Below are 21,280 nucleotides of genomic sequence, written 5' to 3' on the forward strand. Positions count from 1 at the left end.
CCTCCCTCATTAGTTCTCCCCCATCCCTCCATTCCTCTCCCTCTAAACAGTTTCCCCCCATCCCTCTCTCTCAAGAGCCTTAGATATGTGGTTGAAGACCATCCATTTCAAATAACAACCAACATAAGACCAGAATAACAACAGAAACAGCAAATGAGGTGAAGACGGCTTCACAGACACAAATTAACAAACAGTTACTGACATCCATCAAACTTAGACACTCCACGAAAGAGACAAGGCAAACTGAAAGAGGACATTTAAGCGTTAAGAAGAAGAGACGACCCAGAAGAAGAAATGGAGAGATGTGGGAAAATACCAGATTAGATCTCGCCGTGTAGTACAGCTCTTCTGCACAGTCCAAAAAAGGGTCAGAGTCGGGCTGTTCAACAGGCAGAGTGAGAAAGACCCGTTAATTCAAAGTTAATGCCATCCAATCAGAGAAAGGGATTAAAGCAGGGGAGAGGATGGATAAGAGGGGTAGGGAGTGAGGGATGAGAGTGAGGGGAGAGAAGAGGGGTGGCCATGCATGCCTTATGAACCCTGCACTGAAACCTCAGCCAGGGGCGCATTCAGACAAATTTAGGAGAAAAAAGGACAGAGGATATGCTACACTGGGACATTTATAATATGGAAGACTTGAGATCAGAAATGCATTAATTGGGATTTAAACTTCAGCAGAGTCTCAGCTAATGGGGCCTATCTATGTTTCTTTTTCCTGTTACGGCACCGACACACACGGTTCAGCCAGTTGTATCAGGGGGACACTGCAGGACCAGGCTACTCACCAGCTCATGATGGGGCTCTGTCTCCTTCCTCAACGGGGGGTCAAACTTCACCTGGCCAACTAGGGAGAGAGAGAGCGAGCAATAGAGAGAGAGAGTGACAGCAATAGAGAGAGAGAGAGAGAGAGAGAGAGAGAGAGAGAGAGAGAGAGAGAGAGAGAGAGAGAGAGAGAGAGAGAGAGAGAGAGCAAAGTTTAACTGTACAACTGCAGGTAGAGATAGATGAGTGAGTGTGTTGAGGTACTTTAACAGAGGAGTGTGTGTGTGTGTGTGCGCTCCTTCACTGCATGGTTTGAGGAGCCGTTCATCTGTGGAAGCTGAAAATAGTAGATTATACTCATGCCAACGTTAATCCTGACAGACAGAGGTTCACTAAACTGTGATTACCATGAACTCACAAAGAAATGAATGTGTCAGTCACTCCACACCACAGATTAAGCACACTGCCAATAACCACAGACTGATAAAAATGAATCCACCACAGCCACACAAGAGTCAGCCTAGTCCTAGACTAAAAAGCACATTCAATGGTGATTTTCCACTAAGCATGCTTTGTAGTCCAGGAGTCGGCTCAATCTGGGTCCCGGAAACTGGTCCAGTCACACAGACACTTACAGGTGATCTCAGACAGCGTCTTCCCTTCCCTGGTGCTCCTGCTGGTGGAGCGAATCCGATGGGGAACAGACACAGGAGACTGTCAGGAAGAAAACAGAATAGAATACCTAAATATCCAAGACACATACATTACATACAGTTGAAGTCGGAAGTTTACATACACTTAGGTTGGAGTCATTAAAACGCGTTCTTCAACCACTCCACAAATTTCTTGTCAAAAACTGTAGTTTTGATAAGTTGGTTAAGACATCTACTTTGTGCATGACACAAGTAATGTTCCCAAAAATTGTTTACAGACAGATTATTTCACTTATAATTCACTTATAATTCATTACAATTCCAGTAGGTCAGACGTTTACATACACTAAGTTGACTGTGCCTTTAAACAGCTTGGAAAATTCCAGAAAATTATGTCATGGCTTTAGAAGCTTCTGATAGGCTAATTGACATCATTTGAGTCAATTGGAGGTGTACTTGTGGATGCATTTCAAGGCCTACCTTCAAACGCAGTGCCTCTTTGCTTGACATCATTTGAGTCAATTGGAGGTGTACCTGTGGATGTATTTCAAGGCCTACCTTCAAACTCAGTGCCTCTTTGCTTGACATCATGGGAAAATCAAAAGAAATCAGCCAAGACCACAGGGAAAAAATTGTAGACCTCCACAAGTCTGGTTCAAGTCTGTGAGCAATTTCCAAACACCTGAAGTTACCACGTTCATCTGTACAAACAAAGGTACACAAGTATAAACACAATGGGACCACACAGCCGTCATACCGCTCAGGAAGGAGACGCGTTCTGTCTCCTAAGAGATGAACGTACTTTGGTGCGAAAAGTTCAAATCAATCCCAGAACAACAACAAAGGACTTTGTGAAGATGCTGGAGGAAACATGTACAAAAGTATCTATATCCACAGTAAAACAAGTCCTATATCGACAACCTGAAAGGCCGCTCAGCAAGGAAGAAGCCACAGCTCCAAAACTGCCATAAAAAAGCCAGACTACAGTTTGTAGCTGCACATGGGGACAAAGATCATACATTTTGGAGAAATGTCCTCTGGTCTGATTAAATAAAAATAGAACTGTTTGGCAATAATGACCATCGTTATGTTTAGAGGAAACAAGGGGAAGCTTGCAAGCTGAAGAACACCATCCCAACCGTGAAGCAACCGGGTGTGCTTTGCTGCAGGAGGGACTGCTGCACTTCACAAAATAAATGGCATCATGAGGAGGAAAATTACGTGGATATATTGAAGCACCATCTCAAGACATCAGTCAGAAAGTTAAAGATTGGCCGCAAATGGGTCTTCCAAACGGACAATGACCCCAAGCACACTTCCAAAGTTGTGGCAAAATGGCTTAAGGACAACAAAATCAAGGTACTGGAGTGGCCATCACAGCCCTGACCTCAATCCAATATTAAATGTGTGGGCAGAACTGAAAAAGTGTGTGCGAGCAAGGAGGCCTACAAACATGACTCAGTTACACCAGCTCTGTCAGGAGGAATGGGCCAAAATTCACCCAACTAATTGTAGAAAGCTTGTGGAAGGCTACCTGAAACGTTTGACCCATGTTAAACAACTTAAAGGCAATGCTACCAAATACCAATTGAGTGTATGTAAACTTCTGACCCACTGGGAATGTGATGACAGAAATCAAATCTGAAAGAAATCATTCTCTCTACTATTATTCTAACAATTCACATTCTAAAAAATAAAGTGGTGATCCTAACTGACCTTAGACGGGGAATTTTTACTCTGATAAAATATCAGGAATTGTGAAAAACTGAGTTTTAATATATTTGGCAACGGTATATGTAAACTTCCAACTTCAACTGTACATATACACACATCATCATCACGCACACATAACCCAACTCATAATCTTTAAAATTACAATAATGCTTAAATTAGTGTCATTCCTCAGTCCAATAACTGTACAGTGGTACTATTAAATCCTGTGCAAACTTCATCATCTAACAAAAACATAATTCAACCTCTCTCTGAGGGAAATGGATAGTGCTGAGCATCCAAGAGAATCTACGGTCACTAAGATGTGTATATTTGAAGGGACTGAAACTGTTCTGATCTCTGACCCATGAGTCAGGGAAAATTAGAACAATGGCCCAGTCAGTCACAACAACCTCTCCGCCTCCACGGCAGCAACAGAACACAGCAAAGTCAGACCACACTGCAAACAGGCAATTAAACCATGGCAACGCAAGGCAGCAGGAGATGTCTCAACCAAAACAAAAGATGCAGATCAAGGAGCTCAAATTCACACATCATCCATTGACTTTGGTGGAAGTTTCCTTTACCAGTCTTCTTGTGAGACCAAACACATACTGATATATACACACTACATATAGATAGAACCCTGCAGTTCGACCTCACCTCAGCAGACCTAACAAGTTCTAATGACTATATGCATGTTCATGCACTACACCCACCCTTGGCCTAGCACATAGCCAGACAAATCACAAGCCTGTTAAGATTAGCTTTAACAAACCAATGTACAAATACAATAGAAGGAATGTTTGAGCTGGGAGTAACTTATTCTCAGTTTAACTGCATGTAGCCAGCAGCATACCACCCTGTGCCAGCAGCATACCACCCTGCGCCAGCAGCATACCACCATGCGCCAGCAGCATACCACCCTGCGCCAGCAGCATACCACCATGCGCCAACAGCAGCATTACCACCCTGCGCCAGCATACCATGCGCCAGCACCACCCTGCGCCAGCAGCATACCACCCTGCGCCAGCAGCAGTATACCACCCTGCGCCAGCAGTAGCATACCACCCTGCACCAGCAGCAGCATACCACCCTGTGCCAGCAGTAGCATACCACCCTGTGCCAGCAGTAGCATACCACCCTGCGCCAGCAGTAGCATACCACCCTGCACCAGCCAGCAGCATACCACCCTGTGCCAGCATACCACCCTGCGCCAGCAGTAGCATACCACCCTGCACCAGCAGCAGCATACCGCCCTGCACCAGCAGCATACCACCCTGTGCCAGCAGTAGCATACCACCCTGAGCCAGCAGCATACCACCCTGTGCCAGCAGTAGCATACCACCCTGAGCCAGCAGCATACCACCCTGTGCCAGCAGCAGCATACCACCCTGTGCCAGCAGTAGCATACCACCCTGCATACCAGCCAGCAGTAGCATACCACCCTGCGCATACCACCCTGCACCCTGCAGCAGCATACCCAGCCAGCAGCATACCACCCTGTGCCAGCAGTAGCATACCACCCTGCGCATACCACCCTGCCAGCAGTAGCATACCACCCTGTGCCAGCAGTAGCATACCAGCCAGCAGCATACCACCCTGCACCAGCAGCAGTGCCAGCATACCATGCCACCCTGCAGCATACCACCCTGTGCCAGCAGCAGCATACCACCCTGTGCCAGCAGTAGCATACCACCCTGCGCCAGCAGCAGCATACCACCCTGCCAGCAGTAGCATACCACCCTGCGCCAGCCAGCAGCATACCACCCTGCGCCAGCAGCAGCATACCACCCTGCGCCAGCAGCAGCATACCACCCTGCGCCAGCAGCAGCAGTAGCATACCACCCTGCGCCAGCAGTAGCATACCACCCTGCGCCAGCAGCAGCATACCACCCTGCACCAGCAGCAGCATACCACCCTGCCAGCAGTAGCATACCACCCTGTGCCAGCAGTAGCATACCACCCTGCACCAGCAGCAGCATACCACCCTGTGCCAGCAGTAGCATACCATGCCACCATACCCCCTGCGCCAGCAGTAGCATACCACCCTGCACCAGCAGCAGCACCACCCTACCGCCCTGCACCAGCAGCATACCACCCTGTGCCAGCATACCACCCTAGCATACCACCCTGCACCAGCAGCAGCATACCGCCCTGCACCAGCATACCACCCTACCTGCGCCAGCCAGCATACCACCCTGCACCAGCAGCAGCATACCGCCCTGCAGCAGCATACCACCCTGTGCCAGCAGTAGCATACCACCCTGCACCAGCAGCAGCATACCACCCTGCACCAGCAGCAGCATACCACCCTGTGCCAGCAGTAGCATACCACCCTGCGCCAGCAGCATACCACCCTGTGCCAGCAGTAGCATACCACCCTGCGCCAGCAGCATACCACCCTGCACTAGCAGCAGCATACCACCATGCGCCAGCAGCATACCACAGCAGCATACCACCCTGCGCCAGCAGCAGCATACCACCCTGCACCAGCAGCAGCATACCACACTGCGCCAGCAGCATACCACCCTGCGCCAGCGTCAGCAGCAGCATACCACCCTGCGCATACCACACTGCGCCAGCAGCAGCATATACCCACTGCTGGCTTGCATACCACAGCAGCATGAACTGCGCCAGCAGCAGCATACCACAGCAGTTAGTCCCTGGATGGGAGACCAGATGCCGCTGGAAGTGGTGTTGGAGCAGGCCAGGAGGCACTCTTTCCCCAGTGCAGTGAAGCCAAGCAGAGTTAGTCCCTGGATGGGAGACCAGATGCCGCTGGAAGTGGTGTTGGAGGGCCAGGAGGCACTCTTTCCCCAGTGCAGTGATTGGGGACATTTCCCCTGTGTAGGGTGCTATATTTAGGATGGGACGTTAAACGGGTGTCCTGACTCTCTGTGGTCACCAAAGATCCCATGGCACTTATTGTAAGAGTAGGGGTGTTAACCCTGGTGTCCTGGCTAAATTCCCCAATCTAGCCCTCATACTGTCACCAGTTTACAATTGGCTCATTCCTCTCCCCTGTAACTATTCCCCAGGTCGTTGCTGTAAATGAGAATGTGTTCTCAGTCAACATACCTGGTAAAATAAAAAATAGCCTATTCATGCCTAAAACACAATCTTCAAAATCCCACATGCAGATAGATTGAACAAAGTAAGTAACACCAACTCCATGAGCAGGGTTCATTGACAAGGTCCAGTCTACCTGAGCACACACAGATTGGTGTTAGTTAGTGCTCTGTTACTACAGGTACTGATCACCAAGGTACGGATGCAGTTCTAATGCAGGCCACACTGGTACCTTCTTGCGGATGGCAAAGCGAGGAGCTCGCCAAGCACCAGGGGTGATGGGAAGGAAGTGGCCCCTATACTTAAACTGAGGAAGGAGCAGAGAGAGGGATAATGGAGGAGAGAGAAAATATGTAGAACTCTGACAGTAAAGAGATCATGACGATGGTAAGACCAGTGAGGAGAGGTGTCAGTCTTCATCCTGCCATTTGATTGGATAAACCTGGAGCTGTAAAGGTTGGGGTGGTGACTGTACCTCTGGTTCAGGGTCGTCATCATCAAAGTCATTGTATGTGGTGTGGTCTGGGTTGTTGGCTTTGTCCAGCAGCTCGATGGCCAGGGTTCGACTGAGAGGCTGTGACACAAATGGATGCTGTGGACACAGGAGGAGGATGTGAGGTCACAGCCTACAGGATGGCCATTGCATTTCCACTTCTCTAAACTGGTAATCAATGATTGGCTGGTTAACATGTTTTCTTGACAGACACTGAAATCTAGTGTTTCCATTTAGACTGGGGGTACCTGTAATAGTTTCTCTGCTGTTGGCCTCTTCTTGGGATTTTTCGTCAGGGACAATTTGACAAAATGATGGAAATTATTTCCCCTTTCATAGGAGGAGACAGAACAAACAGATACATGTTAGAGCATTTATGATTGTAATATGAATTGAAAAATCAGGGGTTGGAACCTAAATGATTTTCTAATTGTTTCATTCTGAACAGAATCACCATTTTTGGGAATAAAGTTGGAACCCCCAAAAAGTTAGGGTTTATATTGTTCCTTTCTGTTGCTTTTGTAACCTGTGAAATCCAACAGTTTACATTTAGCTCATTTAATGACTTCACCAATCAGCGCACATAGAGCAGGCAAGCTGGTTGTTAACATGCGTGATGGACAGACAAGTGTAGTCTTTGGCGCAAGAAGCAGCTAAAATTTAGCAGGTGGGGAAAGAGCGAGAGAGGTTTGAGGAGGAGGCTTGAAGCACTGGGAATTAGAGATTGATATGGGAGTGAAAATGTATTAATATGTGGGCAATGTTTGTCCCGTAATTTTTTTCCCTGTACGGTCCTGATCCCGCAACAGTTCTATAACCCCAGAACTTTCCTGTCCCGTCCCAATAAAAATCACTCCCGTCCCGTGCTCATGTGGATGCAGAATTAGGAAGTATTGAAAATAATTTCAGTTCTGCAATATGCGACTGAGATGTGGTTGTCTTCCCTATTTCAGTTAAATGAACTGACTGTAGACCTAAGTCTCTCTGGATAAGAGCATATTGTAAATTACCTAAATGTATATCGATTAAGGCTGGAGGATGAGGACAGAGACCCCAGCAGGATGGTCTGCACATAACAGCATCGGCATAAATCTGTAGCCTCCAGCTGAGCACTGCCCATATATGAGCAGAGGCAGTACTGCATAAGTCAGATTGGGAAGGGGCTACAGTAGCCTAAACATGCACATACACTGCTCTTCACAGCAGAAGGCACGGGTTTAGTTAAATACACGAAGAATTGGGCTTGACGGTAAAGTGAGTAGAGCAGGTATACTGCTTGAGGCTGCTTGTCCCACTCTCCAGTTGATAGCCTATTTGTTTAAACAGCAGCATTTCTTACAATACATGTATTACTGGATCAAGGTGCGAGATTGAGCCGACAGAAGGGGGAAATCTACCATTTATTTTGTATTTATTTTTATTAAGTAAACTATATTAGGCCAAGTCAACAGAGTTGGTGTTTTTACAAAATGCTCCACAAATGACATGTTTATGCCCAAAAAACTATTCCTGTACTGCCCGTTCCTGTAGACTGTTGATCCTGTCCTGCCCCGAACTTCACAGAACTTCACTCCTGACAGAATCCCGCAAGACCCTCCGGAGTCCTGTTCCTGTGTCAAACTCTACTTGGCATCTTCAGACATGCATTATCTGAATTAGAGTCACAGATTTATACATGTGGCTTCTATGGAGGAACTTTGAATGTCCTTTGAGCTAGTTAGCTAACAAGATTGTGTGTGCAGAGTGGCACCACAATTAATAAAACATCTTGCCTTCTTGAAGTTTATAAATCCAACGTGAACCGTGATAACTAGGCCTGTAGCAGGAACCCAGTTCCCTGTAGGTTTTCAATCCAACCCCAGTTGTAACTAACCTGGTTCAGCTTATCAACCAGCTAATTATTAGAATCAGGTGTGATAGATTAGGTTTGGAGTGAAAACCTACAGGACAGTAGCTCTCCAGGAACAGGGTTGGAGAGCCCTGACCTATAATATCCTTAATATCTAGCATTGAAAAAGTTCATTCATTCTTCTCTAGTTAATAAAGAAAATCTCTCTCCCTATCTTCTGAGTCACGATTGCAATGTCAGTACAGTAGCCTATGCTTCAGAGGGGGGAGGGGCTACAGTAGCCTACACTTCAGAGAGGGGGGGGGCTACAGTAGCCTATGCTTCGGAGAGGGGAGGGGCTACAGTAGCCTAAACATGCACATACACTGACAAACATTTTCAGCTTGCAGGCAGACACTGGAATATGTTTCTGAGTGACAGAGTGAGGACTTTGCATAGGTGCTTTGTTGCATTTTTTTGTGGGACTAGAGAAATGCCTGGAACGTAAAAGAACGTTCCCGTGTGTCTCAGTTGGTAGAGCATGGAGTTGTGGGTTCGATTCGTATGCATGCACTACGATAAGTTGCTATGGATAAGAGCTTCTGCTAAATTACTAAAATGTAAATTAACCAGTTCCCAGCATTTGAAATAATGGTTCCATTCCAGTACTGATCACTTTCGTTCCGTTCCCTGAACAGTTTTCAATCCCTGCTATTCACAGAGGAAAACATGAACCCTTACCACTTCCCTTTGTCTTTCAATTTGGGTGGCTGGAAATTACTCTTTGTCATCAAGAAAAGGGCCCTGGAAAGTAAGAAAATAGACTTGGTTGATAGAACAAAAAGTACAAGAAATATCCAGCAACAGCACGCACACATACTACCTCATGGGGTGCAGGTCAAACATAGGAGGCTGCAGCTCGGCCAGCTCAATGGCAGTGATGCCCACGGCCCAGATATCACACAGCTGGTTGTAGCCTCCCTTCCTCTCCACTGCTGCCACCTCTGGAGCCATCCTGAGAGGAGGGAGAGGAAAAAAATAGGGATCAAAAAATAAGAGTACTTAACATCAGTCATGTTAAGTGGAGTCATGTTAAATGATTGTGAGTCAATAATTCCAGCCATAACACTAATCATAACACTGTCCAGAGCAATATGAATGGCCTGTCACATCCTAAGATCAATAAGTCAATTAACCACACCATCATGTCAGAGCCCACCCAGTGTGACACCAAGGGGAGGGACCAGGGGTGAAGCTCACCAGTATGGAGTTCCAATGAAGGACTTCCTCTTAGCCAGCGTGGCAGTGATCTGTGCTGATACACCAAAGTCAGCTAAGGAGAAAGAGGGGAAATTGAGAGAAAATTAGCAAAAGATAAGAGGTATTGTGAGATCTTATTCTAATACAGTACGTAACTTAGGCTGTGTTCAGACAGGCTCTAGCCAGATCTGATTTGAAAAGATCTGATGTGATTGGCCAACAGATCAATTAGTGGCAAAAAAATATCTGAATTGGGTTGCCTGTGTGAACGCAGCCTAAGTAGTCAAGGTGAGGCTTTGGGAACTGATATCTGGTTGAAGGGAAAGCAATGGTTTTCAAAGACCTTACCTAATTTCACATAGCCGTTGTCTGTCAATAGAATATTTGCTCCCTATGAGAAAAAGTTATAGGGTCAGGCAAAAAATAACCACACCAAACAAGGTTTGAAAGTCAATCGTCTCTACTTGAAAGCACGCTTATTGCCATCATTGACATGGCATTACCTTAATGTCTCTGTGCATTTTGCCTTTGTTGTGGAGATAGTACAAACCCTGTAAGGAAGGGAGAAAACAACATATCACTAATTCTTAGTCAATCTGACCCGTAGATTCACACGTCAGCAGGGGAACAAAAGGTACCTGGAGGGTTTCCCGTGACATATACGCAATCTGAGACTCTGACAGAGGCCCAGTCACTGGACAGGAGGGAGGAAGAGGGCAGAGTTTAAGAGCAAGGCAAAGTATCTGAAGCATTTCATACACACGTTTGAGATCAACACCAGATGTTTGACTTACGAGTGCTATTTACTGTGCTGGCTGGCTATGACAGCTTAAGTGGGAGAGTGGAAAGAGTGTGGATATTGATTGTAACAAGCTTTCATCTATTGTGCTTTATGGTCTGTTTTTAGATGAAAACACAGCTATTCTATTAGGGTGACTGTGAGCATGGATGAATGCATAGGTCACCACAGTGTGAGTGACTTTGTGAATGTGGGAACGGGTGTGTGCTTGAAGAGACTATGTGCGCACGTGTGTGTGTGTGTGTGTGTGTGTGTGTGTGTGTGTGTGTGTGTGTGTGTGTGTGTGTGTGTGTGTGTGTGTGTGTGTGTGTGTGTACTACCGTGATAAATATCCTGCAGAGATCCTCCTCCGCAGTACTCCATGCTGATCCATAATTTATCTCTCCTGAAGGAGAAGGGACAGACCACAAGATAGCAAGACTGATGCTGTGAGTCGTGCTGTCCGAAACCGACAAGTCTCGATTAGACCAAAGACGGACATTTTAGCTGTACTTTAAATTTTGCTCCATCCAAAACGACAACATAGTCAATATCATGCCTGAAATAGCTGTATCATTTGAGTCCAACTTCAGAGAGTTGTAATACTGTCTATCCATACCGGATCTATCAGTATGCCAGTCTTACCGGAGATAGCTGCCGAAGTAGGCCACGATGTTGGAATGTTTGCAGTCCTTCATCACAATGATCTCCTGCTGCACCACCTCAAAGTCCTCACCTGTCAATCAAACAGTCAGTCATCCGATCAGTTACATGTTTAGGCCATAAAGCATTAGCCTGGTGGCTAGATCATGTTTAGGCCATAAAGCACTAGCCTGGTGGCTAGATCATGTTTAGGCCATAAAGCATTAGCCTGGTAGCTAGATCATGTTTAGGCCATAAAGCACTAGCCTGGTGGCTAGATCATGTTTAGGCCATAAAGCACTAGCCCGGTGTCCTAGATCATGTTTAGGCCATAAAGCACTAGCCCGGTGTCCTAGATCATGTTTAGGCCATAAAGCACTAGCCCGGTGTCCTAGATCATGTTTAGGCCATAAAGCACTAGCCCGGTGTCCTAGATCATGTTTAGGCCATAAAGCACTAGCCCGGTGGCTAGATGATGTTTAGGCCATAAAGCACTAGCCAGGTGGCTAGATCATGTTTAGGCCATAAAGCACTAGCCCGGTGTCCTAGATCATGTTTAGGCCATAAATCCCTAGCCCGGTGTCCTAGATCATGGTTAGGCCATAAAGCACTAGCCAGGTGGCTAGATCATGTTTAGGCCATAAAGCACTAGCCTGGTAGCTAGATCATGTTTAGGCCATAAAGCACTAGCCCGGTGGCTAGATCATGTTTAGGCCATAAAGCACTAGCCTGGTGGCTAGATCATGTTTAGGCCATAAAGCACTAGCCTGGTGGCTAGATCATGTTTAGGCCATAAAGCACTAGCCCGGTGGCTAGATCATGTTTAGGCCATAAAGCACTAGCCCGGTGTCCTAGATCATGTTTAGGCCATAAAGCACTAGCCTGGTGGCTAGATCATGTTTAGGCCATAAAGCACTAGCCCGGTGGCTAGATCATGTTTAGGCCATAAAGCACTAGCCCGGTGGCTAGATCATGTTCAGGCCATAAAGCACTAGCCCGGTGTCCTAGATCATGTTTAGGCCATAAAGCACTAGCCCGGTGTCCTAGATCATGTTTAGGCCATAAAGCACTAGCCCGGTGTCCTAGATCATGTTTAGGCCATAAAGCACTAGCCCGGTGGCTAGATCATGTTTAGGCCATAAAGCCCTAGCCCGGTGTCCTAGATCATGTTTAGGCCATAAAGCACTAGCCCGGTGTCCTAGATCATGTTTAGGCCATAAAGCACTAGCTCGGTGTCCTAGATCATGTTTAGGCCATAAAGCACTAGCCCGGTGGCTAGATCATGTTTAGGCCATAAAGCACTAGCCCGGTGTCCTAGATCATGTTTAGGCCATAAAGCACTAGCCCGGTGTCCTAGATCATGTTTAGGCCATAAAGCACTAGCCCGGTGGCTAGATCATGTTTAGGCCATAAAGCACTAGCCCGGTGGCTAGATCATGTTTAGGCCATAAAGCACTAGCCCGGTGTCCTAGATCATGTTTAGGCCATAAAGCACTAGCCCGGTGGCTAGATCATGTTTAGGCCATAAAGCACTAGCCCGGTGTCCTAGATCATGTTTAGGCCATAAAGCACTAGCCCGGTGTCCTAGATCATGTTTAGGCCATAAAGCACTAGCCCGGTGTCCTAGATCATGTTTAGGCCATAAAGCACTAGCTCGGTGTCCTAGATCATGTTTAGGCCATAAAGCACTAGCCCGGTGGCTAGATCATGTTTAGGCCATAAAGCACTAGCCCGGTGTCCTAGATCTGTTTGTGCTTTAGCCACATCCACGTGACATGTTGTTGTCATGCCATACAACGATAGAGAAGTTAGCTTAAGCATAAACAGACACGCTACCAGGCCAACACAGCAAAGCATTTGTCGCAAGACACAGACACCAAGACATGAAATCTTTTCAAATTCAAGCAGATGGTAAACATGAAAGAACTTGTTTTTATCATCATTAGGCTGTGCGCAAGTGGAGGCTGTACAGGAAATATATTGATGCAGAAATTGAAAGCAGCGCTAACTGCATCAAATCCAGCTATTTTAGAACACCTTCAAACACTGGGACATGTCTGAAAGAGCCCAGGCTTATATGAAATGACAGCTCAGCTCAGCATGGATAAAATAGCTAAAAAGACAATCATTTCAGTGGTGTGCCAGCTTAAAAATATATCTTATTCAAATGTAAAAGTGACTGTTTCAGTTGCTTCATCTATACTGTAAAAGTGAAATCAGTGAGACTCTTGCATCCATCCACACTCAGAACCATCTCTGACAGATTGCTTTTGACAACATTAAGAATGGCTGTGGGTGAATATTGTAGAGTTGGCTTCTGCATACATAGGCTTAGCATACATAGGCTTACATAGCACTAGCCCGGTGTCCATGGATCAAGATGATCTTTGCACCCTTCGAGCTCTGACACCGAGGTGAAGGTCTACCGTCTGATGGATACCCTGGCTGTGGCTTTCAGGTTTTATCTGGGTGTCGAGCCCCTCAGATATGTGACTGTCGAAGCAAATTAGTGCCCTTCCTGACCCATACCGCGAAAGGAAATCTCTGTTACTATGGTAATGAGTCTGACCCAAGGCCCCGGCAGCTACATTGACAGGAAGTGTGGAAACACAGTGGACAAAAAGCATACAGCTGCAATCGTTCACGTAAGCCTTAAAAACAAGTTATGCATAAAGGTTAATCCCTTTCCAGTCACTAAAACCTGCTATGAATTCATGTGGGTCAATGGCCAAATTATTCATCCTTGCACAACTACCTATATCCTGCTAGCGCCCTGAGCAGGGATAGAGCCACACAGCTTGCTAAGTGCTATCACTGTCACTGGGACATGGTAGGCTAGGCTATATCATCCAGCTACACCAGTGTTTACACCTGGACGCTGCAGCATGACAGATTGATTCTGCGTCAAAGATGGCCCTGATGGGTGACTGTTCTCCTCACGCAGTGGCGTGTAGTCATGGATGCCAAGGGAAGTCGGGGTTCCCCCCAAAATATAGACCAAAAAGAAATAACCAAAAATGAATCTCGTCTCAGTGTTTCATCATTTTCCTTCAATTCGCAAGAGGCTGAATTGTATCTCACAGGAGAAAGCATCCGAACGGGCGAAACAGCACCCGTCTCCTTGTAGACCATCTACATCTATGTCAGCTTGGATGGGGAGCGTCGCAGCACAGCTATTGTCAGGTCTCTCCAGAGATGTTCGATCGGGTTCAATCCTGGCTCTGGCAGGGCCACTCAAGTACATTGAAACTTATCCCGAAGCCACGCCTGCATTGTCTTGGCTGTGTGCTTAAGGTCATTGCCCAGTCTGAGGTCCTGAGTGCTGTGGAGCAGGTTTTCTTCAAGGATCTCTCTGTACTTTGCTCCGTTCATCTTTCCCCTCGATCCTGACTGGTCTCCCAGTCCCTGCCACTGAAAAACATCCCCCCAGCATGCTGCCACCACCATGCTTCACCGTTGGGATGGTGCCAGGTTTCCTCCAGACGTGGAGCTTGGCATTCAGGCCAAAGAGTTCAATCTTGGTTTCATGGGACCAGAGAATCTTGTTTCTCATGGTCTGAGAGTCCTTTAGGTGCCTTTTAGCAAACTCATGTGCCTTTTACAGAGTGGCTTCTGTCTGGCCACTCTACCATAAAGGCCTGATTGGTGGAGTGCTGCAGGGAAGGTTCTCCCATAACCACAGAGGAACTCTGACCAAAGCCCTTCTCCCTCGATTGCTTAGTTTGGCCAATTGGCCAGCTCTAGGAATTTAAGAATGATGGAGGCCACTGTGTTCTTGCAGACCTGTGTTCCCACTGGCCTCTGTGTTCTTCCCTTCCCCAGAAGGGTACCAAAACATAATCCTGACTCGGAGGTCTACGGACAATTCCTTCAACCTCATGGATTGTTTTTTGCTCTGACATGCACAGTCAACTGTGGGACCTTATAAAGACAGGTGTGTGTCTCTTCAAATCATGTTCAATCATTTGAATTTACCACAGGTGGACTCCAGTCAAGGATCATCAATGGAAACAGGGTGCACCTGGGCTCAACTTCGAGTCTCATAGCAACGGGTCTGAAAACGTATGTAAATAAGTTGTAACTTATGTAAATCTGTTTTTTATAAATTGGCAAACATTTCTAAAAACCTGTTAATGCTTTGTCATTATGGGGTAGTGTGTGTAGATTGATGAGGGAAAAAAACAATTCAATACATTTTAGAATAAGGCTGTAACGTAATAAAATGTGGAAAAAGTGAAGGGGTCTGAACACTTTCCGAATGCACTGTGTCTGTTGCCGTCTGTATGACACTGACCTCCCTTGACAAAAAAAAAGTATGAACTTCTTGCGGATCAGTGGGACGCTACCGTTTCGACAATTTCCGGTGAGCGCCAACATCAAATTAAATTGCAATAAATATTAAACTTTCATGAAATCACAAGTGCAATACATCAAAATAAATCTTAACTTGTTGTTAATCCAGATGCTGTTTCAGATTTCAAAAGGGCTTTACGGCGAAAGCAAACCATGTGATTATCTGAGGACAGCGCCCAGCACACAAATGCATAACAAATCATTTTCAACCAGGGAGTTGCGACACGAAAGTCAGAAATAGCTATATAATGTATGCCTTACCTCGTCTTCTGTTGGCACTACAAAAGGTCCCAGTTACATTACAAATGCTCCTTTTGGTCGATCAAGTCCTTATTTATATCCATAAAAACTCAGTTTAGCTGGCGCGTTTCAGTCAATAATCCACTCAGTTTCCCTCCTTCAAAATGCATACAAAATGAATCCCAAACGTTACCAGTAAACTTATCCAAACAAGTCAATCAATGTTTATAATCAAACCTTAGGTACCCTAGTGTAACGGATGTGAAACGGCTAGCTTAGTTAGCGGTGTGCGCTAAATAGCGTTTCAATCGGTTAGGTCACTTGCTCTGAGACCTTGAAGTAGTAGTTCCCCTTGCTCTGCAAGGGCCGCGGCTTTTGTGGAGCGATGGGTAACGATGCTTCGAGGGTGAATGTTGTCGATGTGTGCAGAGGGTCCCTGGTTCGCGCCCGGGTATGGGCGAAGGGACGGACGTAAAGTTATACTGTTCCACTAATACGCAAATAAATGCTCAAATTTAAGACGAAAAATCGTTATTGTCTTTACTGGAGAAAAATACCAAAGAACGCGCTCTCATTCACGAGCTTGAAAACACTACAGCCAAAATGGAAGCCACCTAGAAAAACTACCATTTCTGGCAAATTCTTCTAAAAACCAGCCTAGTGGAAGCCCTAGGAACTGCAATCGGGCACAATTTCGCCCTATTATCAAAGTGCCAGCCATTGAAATCAGTGGTAGGGTGAAAACAACTTTTTGGGGGATGGTTTGTCCTCGGGTTTCGCCTGCCATTTCAGTTCTGTTATACTTACAGACATTATTTTAACAGTTGTAGAAACTTTAGAGTGTTTTCTATCCAAATCTACCGATTATATGCATATCCTAGGTTCTGGGCCTGAGTAGCAGGCAGTTTACTATGGGCACACAAAAATGGCAATCAGTGTTGAGCTAAACTGAGCGAGCTCAACTGTGAATGGTCTTGGTGCACCTAAACAATACGTTTCAAAGGAAGCCAGCTTGTATTTGGCATCCCTCCTATCAAATCCCATTGAGAGCATACGTCATTGACAGAAAAACTGGAATTGTTGCATCTTGTTGTGTTGTTGTCTTCCTAGCCAGCTAGCTAAAATTGGCCCTTTCCAAATTTGCCATGGATGGAGATAGGGATTTGGTTTTGTGGTTTTACTTAATTCTCCATACTGGCCAATGAATATAATGGAGATTCTGCTCCTACCATTAATTCATACGTTGTTGTGGCCCTGGCCTGAGAGGATGGAAGTTCATTATGTAGCTAGAAGTAGAAGGTTAATACTAACTAGGTAACATTGCCCATGAATGGAAGTTAGGCTAGCATGCAAGAATTTTATCCACGTAGCCTAGAATAACAAAAACTAAAAGTGGGTACTGTATGACAAAGTCATAGATTGTTTCATCAATATGAAAGAGAGGCGGATGGCATTGGCGTTTCTCTACAAGTAGGGTGAGTTAAAATGTTTTTCTACTTGCACTAACACACACAGAGAAATCTTTAGCTTATGTTGATTGGACTAACTTGTTTTTGGTATCTTATAGTTGTCACTAAATTAGACTAAGCAGAGTTGATTTGATGATGTTGAAGTGTAAATGGTGCTACAATAGTGGAGGCAGCTCCTGTTATCTTTGTGACTTGCGGTAACTCTGTGGTTCTAAATCAATAGTTGTTTAGTGATGGAAACATTCACTTGTTTGACCATGCTGTAGGTAAAGTAACTGTCTGTTACTGTACATGAAATATGTTTTGTGGACTTCACTGGACAGAGGTTGCTATCCGGTTTTGTGATAAAAACAATTTATTCTGCCACTGTGTCTTCTTATTGTCTCTGCCTTTAGGTCTATATAGGCATATGGACTAACACGTTACAGAGCAAACAAAGCAATTATCACAACACATGGGATGTAATTTGGCTTTGGGGGGAGGGGGCTTTGTTTCCCCAGTGATTTTACCCACGCACCGCTACGGTCCTCACGTCACTTCTCAAGGATAACGAACGGCAACACAAAAGGGAAAATAAGGGCAAATCATAGGCTACAGCGCAGAGGCAAAAGAAGGATTGTGGGCCGAATCCTGAATGACATCCAAGCGCAGTTTACAAACTTTTGCTTCAATCAGAAATTATGTGTCAATAAGGTATTGACATGAAAATTGTGAGTTGTGTACAGAGAACTCTTAGGACTCAACTCTGGGAGACGTCAGCTAAATCTGAAGATAAAGTCAACACAGTGCTGTGTTTTAAGGCTTCCATTGTTGTCCTTTAGTGCCTGATGAAAATGACTGGCACACCGGTGCAATGGCTTATCAAATCAAGCTCAAGGTTTTTGCCTCTGAAATCCAGACCCAGCCGTTCAGATGCTCACACTGCATAAATCACATTCCAGTCAACCAATCAGTGAAGACTGAGCCAAATCCCTCACTGATGGTTAGTAGTACAAAACACCTTGTTCTGGCATACATTCACTACTAGAGCATACCATTCACTATGTAAACCCTGAAGCTACAGTGCCTTTGGAAAGTACTCAGACCCCTTGACTATTTTTCACATTTTGTGGTATATGGTCTGATATACCACGGCTGTCAGCCAATCAGCATTCAGGGCTCGAACCACCCGGCTTATAATCCATAGTATCTTATTCACTGTAAGGATTCAAATAGATCTTTATCACACACACACACACACACACACACACACACACACACACACACACACACACACACACACACACACACACACACACACACACACACACACACACACACACACACACACACACACACACACACACACACACACGTGTTTGTTATTCAATGACCCAGGCTTTAAGACAGTCAATCCTGACATGTTCTGATGGGTGTGCCAGTCCAAACTGCGAAACATATTATTTCCTAATGGTTGCATAGGGACTGTATTGTGTTTCATTAGTCTGATTCCATTAGCAGTTTGATTGCAGAATGCTGCTGCTGGTAGTAGACCCTGGGTAATACAGGTCCTGCCTCCTGACGAAGTAGTCAAAACAAAAAGTCTAACTTTCTTCTAAATAAAAAGTTGTGGTAGCAGCGTTTGTTGGATCATGGAGCATGTAAGGAGTTGCATTTGTAGGGTGGATGTGAAAAACACCCCATTTCATCTGCTTATTCCAGTTTACTGTTTGAGAACTGTCTGAAGTCAAAGCTAAAATACCTTTTCTCAAAGCCAAGCAACTCAGTTGTCAACAGAAGGAAAGTTTGAGGAAAACCTTGAAGCATGTAAGCAAAAGCACAAGTCTGAAGCATGACATTTCCATATCTCCTAAAGCCAGACTCCATAAGCGTGTCCTGTAGTCATCACTTTGTGTATAGATCTCAAAGCCGGGGAATAACACAAACAAGAGGGTGGCGCGCACACACACACCACACACCACACACACACACACACACACACACACACACACACACACACACACACACACACACACACACACACACACACACACACACACACACACACACACACACACACACACACTTAGAAGCACAGACATTTGAAAACACACACACCACACACACAAACCCACACCCCACCTACTTAGAAACACGGACATTTGAAAACACACACACACACACACGCACAAGCAATAGGGAACAGAGACAATGGAAAGAATGTGATAAGTACAGGGCTTTGAACACACTTAAGAAAAATCTAAAAATAAAGTGCTTGTTCGAGTGGACAATAACACATTCTTCTGACTGTGGCCACTGCATTTCCATGGAGCGTGCGTCCACATTGGCCTTTCTATAGGACAATCAGCCTGACAGCTAGCCTAGCGACACAACACAGAGAGAGAGAGAGAGAAATAACAAACCCCAGATAAACGTTCCCCTCTGTTAATGTTAATACATTAACAACATTGTGAATGTGTGTAAGAGAAAGCAAAAAGAGGGATCATCTCCTCCCATTATGTTATAGGTGCTATTGAAAACTGCTGGCTCTCAGTTCTTTTACCCACATTTAGGTTATGGCTCTAGGTTTTCCCACGTGGCAAGACAACTACACATGCCGCACAACAATACAGTCAGCAATGAGATATCCTCCAACCGTTTGAGGGCAGGTGAGCGGGAGTTTCCATACAGGTTTTAAAGGGAGAGGTGAGCATTTTACATTCAAGTCATTGAGCAGTCGCTCTTATCCAGAGAGACTTATAGTTAGTGCATTCATCTTAAGATAGCTAGGTGAGACAGCCATAGTAGCCATAGTAAGTACACTTTTCCTCAGTCGCTTACAGCAAAGTCAGAGCTAATAACCCATGTGGTGGTCAGTCTAGCTGCACAAACTGTATGAAACAGCACAGACTGCTAGGGCGGCAGGTAGCCTAGCGGTAAGAGCGTTGGGCCAGTACCCAGAAGGGCGCCGGTTTGAATCACTGAGCCGACAAGGTGAAAAATCTGCCGAGGTGCCCTTGAGCAAGGCACTTAACCCCAATTGCTCCTGTAAGGCTGCTAAATTAATAATATGTCAAGTTACAATATCTCATATGGGAAGCAATGATACAGTGTGCGGAAGGGACAACTGGTGTGCATATGGCTTTAGCATATTCAATACTTCCCCAATGTATTCTGCAGGACAGAGCCATTTAAAAAAATAAAAAATAAAAAATGTTTTTTTTAAATCATTAAAAAATAAATACTTTATTTAACTAGGCAAGTCAGTTAAGAACAAGTTCTTATTTTCAATGACGGCCTAGGAACAGTGGGTTAACTGCCTGTTCAGGAGCAGAACAACAGATTTGTACCTTGTCAGCCCAGGGATCTGAACTTGCAACCTTTCGGTTACTAGTCCAACACTCTAACCACTAGGCTACGCTGCCGCCCTGTTTTGACAGACTACTTTCTTAACTACTGGCTCAAATTATACAAAAACTGTGCTGCATCACTTTAAATATATAAAGAAATATGAAGGGTTGGAACGCAACCAATGTATGATAGGTACCAGATAAGACATTGGGAAGCATTCCATTTCTTCCCACATTGCCTTAATTGGCATTGAAATGAATTTGTAAAATGCTGAAACATGGGGAATGGTCTGTTCATTTCGGACATGGCCATCGTCTTGTCTCAGTCTTTACAATTTAACAGTCTAATGAACACCTTTTATGCTTTTCTCTCTCATCAGTCATGATTTCAGTCTGGATTCTTTGTTAACAGTACATTTTTTATTTTATTTTTCATTCCACCTTTATTTAACCAGGTAGGCTAGTTGAGAACAAGTTCTCATTTACAACTGAGACCTGGCCAAGATAAAGCATAGCAGTGTGAACAGACAACAACACAGAGTTACACATGGAGTAAACAATAAACAAGTCAATAACACAGTAGAAAAAAAGAAAAAAAAAGAGTCTATATACATTGTGTGCAAAAGACATGAGGAGGTAGGCGAATAATTACTATATCGGGCTATTTACCGATATACTATGTACAGCTGTT

At 45.2% G+C, this 21,280-nt stretch overlaps 1 protein-coding gene across 1 annotated transcript in view; it reads right to left on the bottom strand.

Moving 5' to 3' along the window:
* Window positions 1-21,280, bottom strand: part of LOC118378972 (mitogen-activated protein kinase kinase kinase kinase 3-like) — a 97,902-nt gene that overhangs the window by 30,520 nt on the left and 46,102 nt on the right. The window contains exons 3-14 of the mRNA XM_052498250.1: window positions 11,202-11,292; window positions 10,898-10,962; window positions 10,417-10,472; window positions 10,282-10,329; window positions 10,127-10,169; window positions 9,779-9,851; window positions 9,402-9,533; window positions 9,260-9,322; window positions 6,939-7,020; window positions 6,673-6,789; window positions 1,398-1,476; window positions 786-844 (exon numbers count right to left, since the gene is read on the bottom strand). Of these exons, the coding sequence (XP_052354210.1) occupies window positions 786-844; window positions 1,398-1,476; window positions 6,673-6,789; window positions 6,939-7,020; window positions 9,260-9,322; window positions 9,402-9,533; window positions 9,779-9,851; window positions 10,127-10,169; window positions 10,282-10,329; window positions 10,417-10,472; window positions 10,898-10,962; window positions 11,202-11,292 (908 nt within the window). The remainder of the gene's footprint in view (window positions 1-785; window positions 845-1,397; window positions 1,477-6,672; window positions 6,790-6,938; window positions 7,021-9,259; window positions 9,323-9,401; window positions 9,534-9,778; window positions 9,852-10,126; window positions 10,170-10,281; window positions 10,330-10,416; window positions 10,473-10,897; window positions 10,963-11,201; window positions 11,293-21,280) is intronic.

Source organism: Oncorhynchus keta, chromosome 36, assembly GCF_023373465.1.
Source record: "Oncorhynchus keta strain PuntledgeMale-10-30-2019 chromosome 36, Oket_V2, whole genome shotgun sequence".
Lineage (NCBI taxonomy): Eukaryota > Metazoa > Chordata > Actinopteri > Salmoniformes > Salmonidae > Oncorhynchus > Oncorhynchus keta.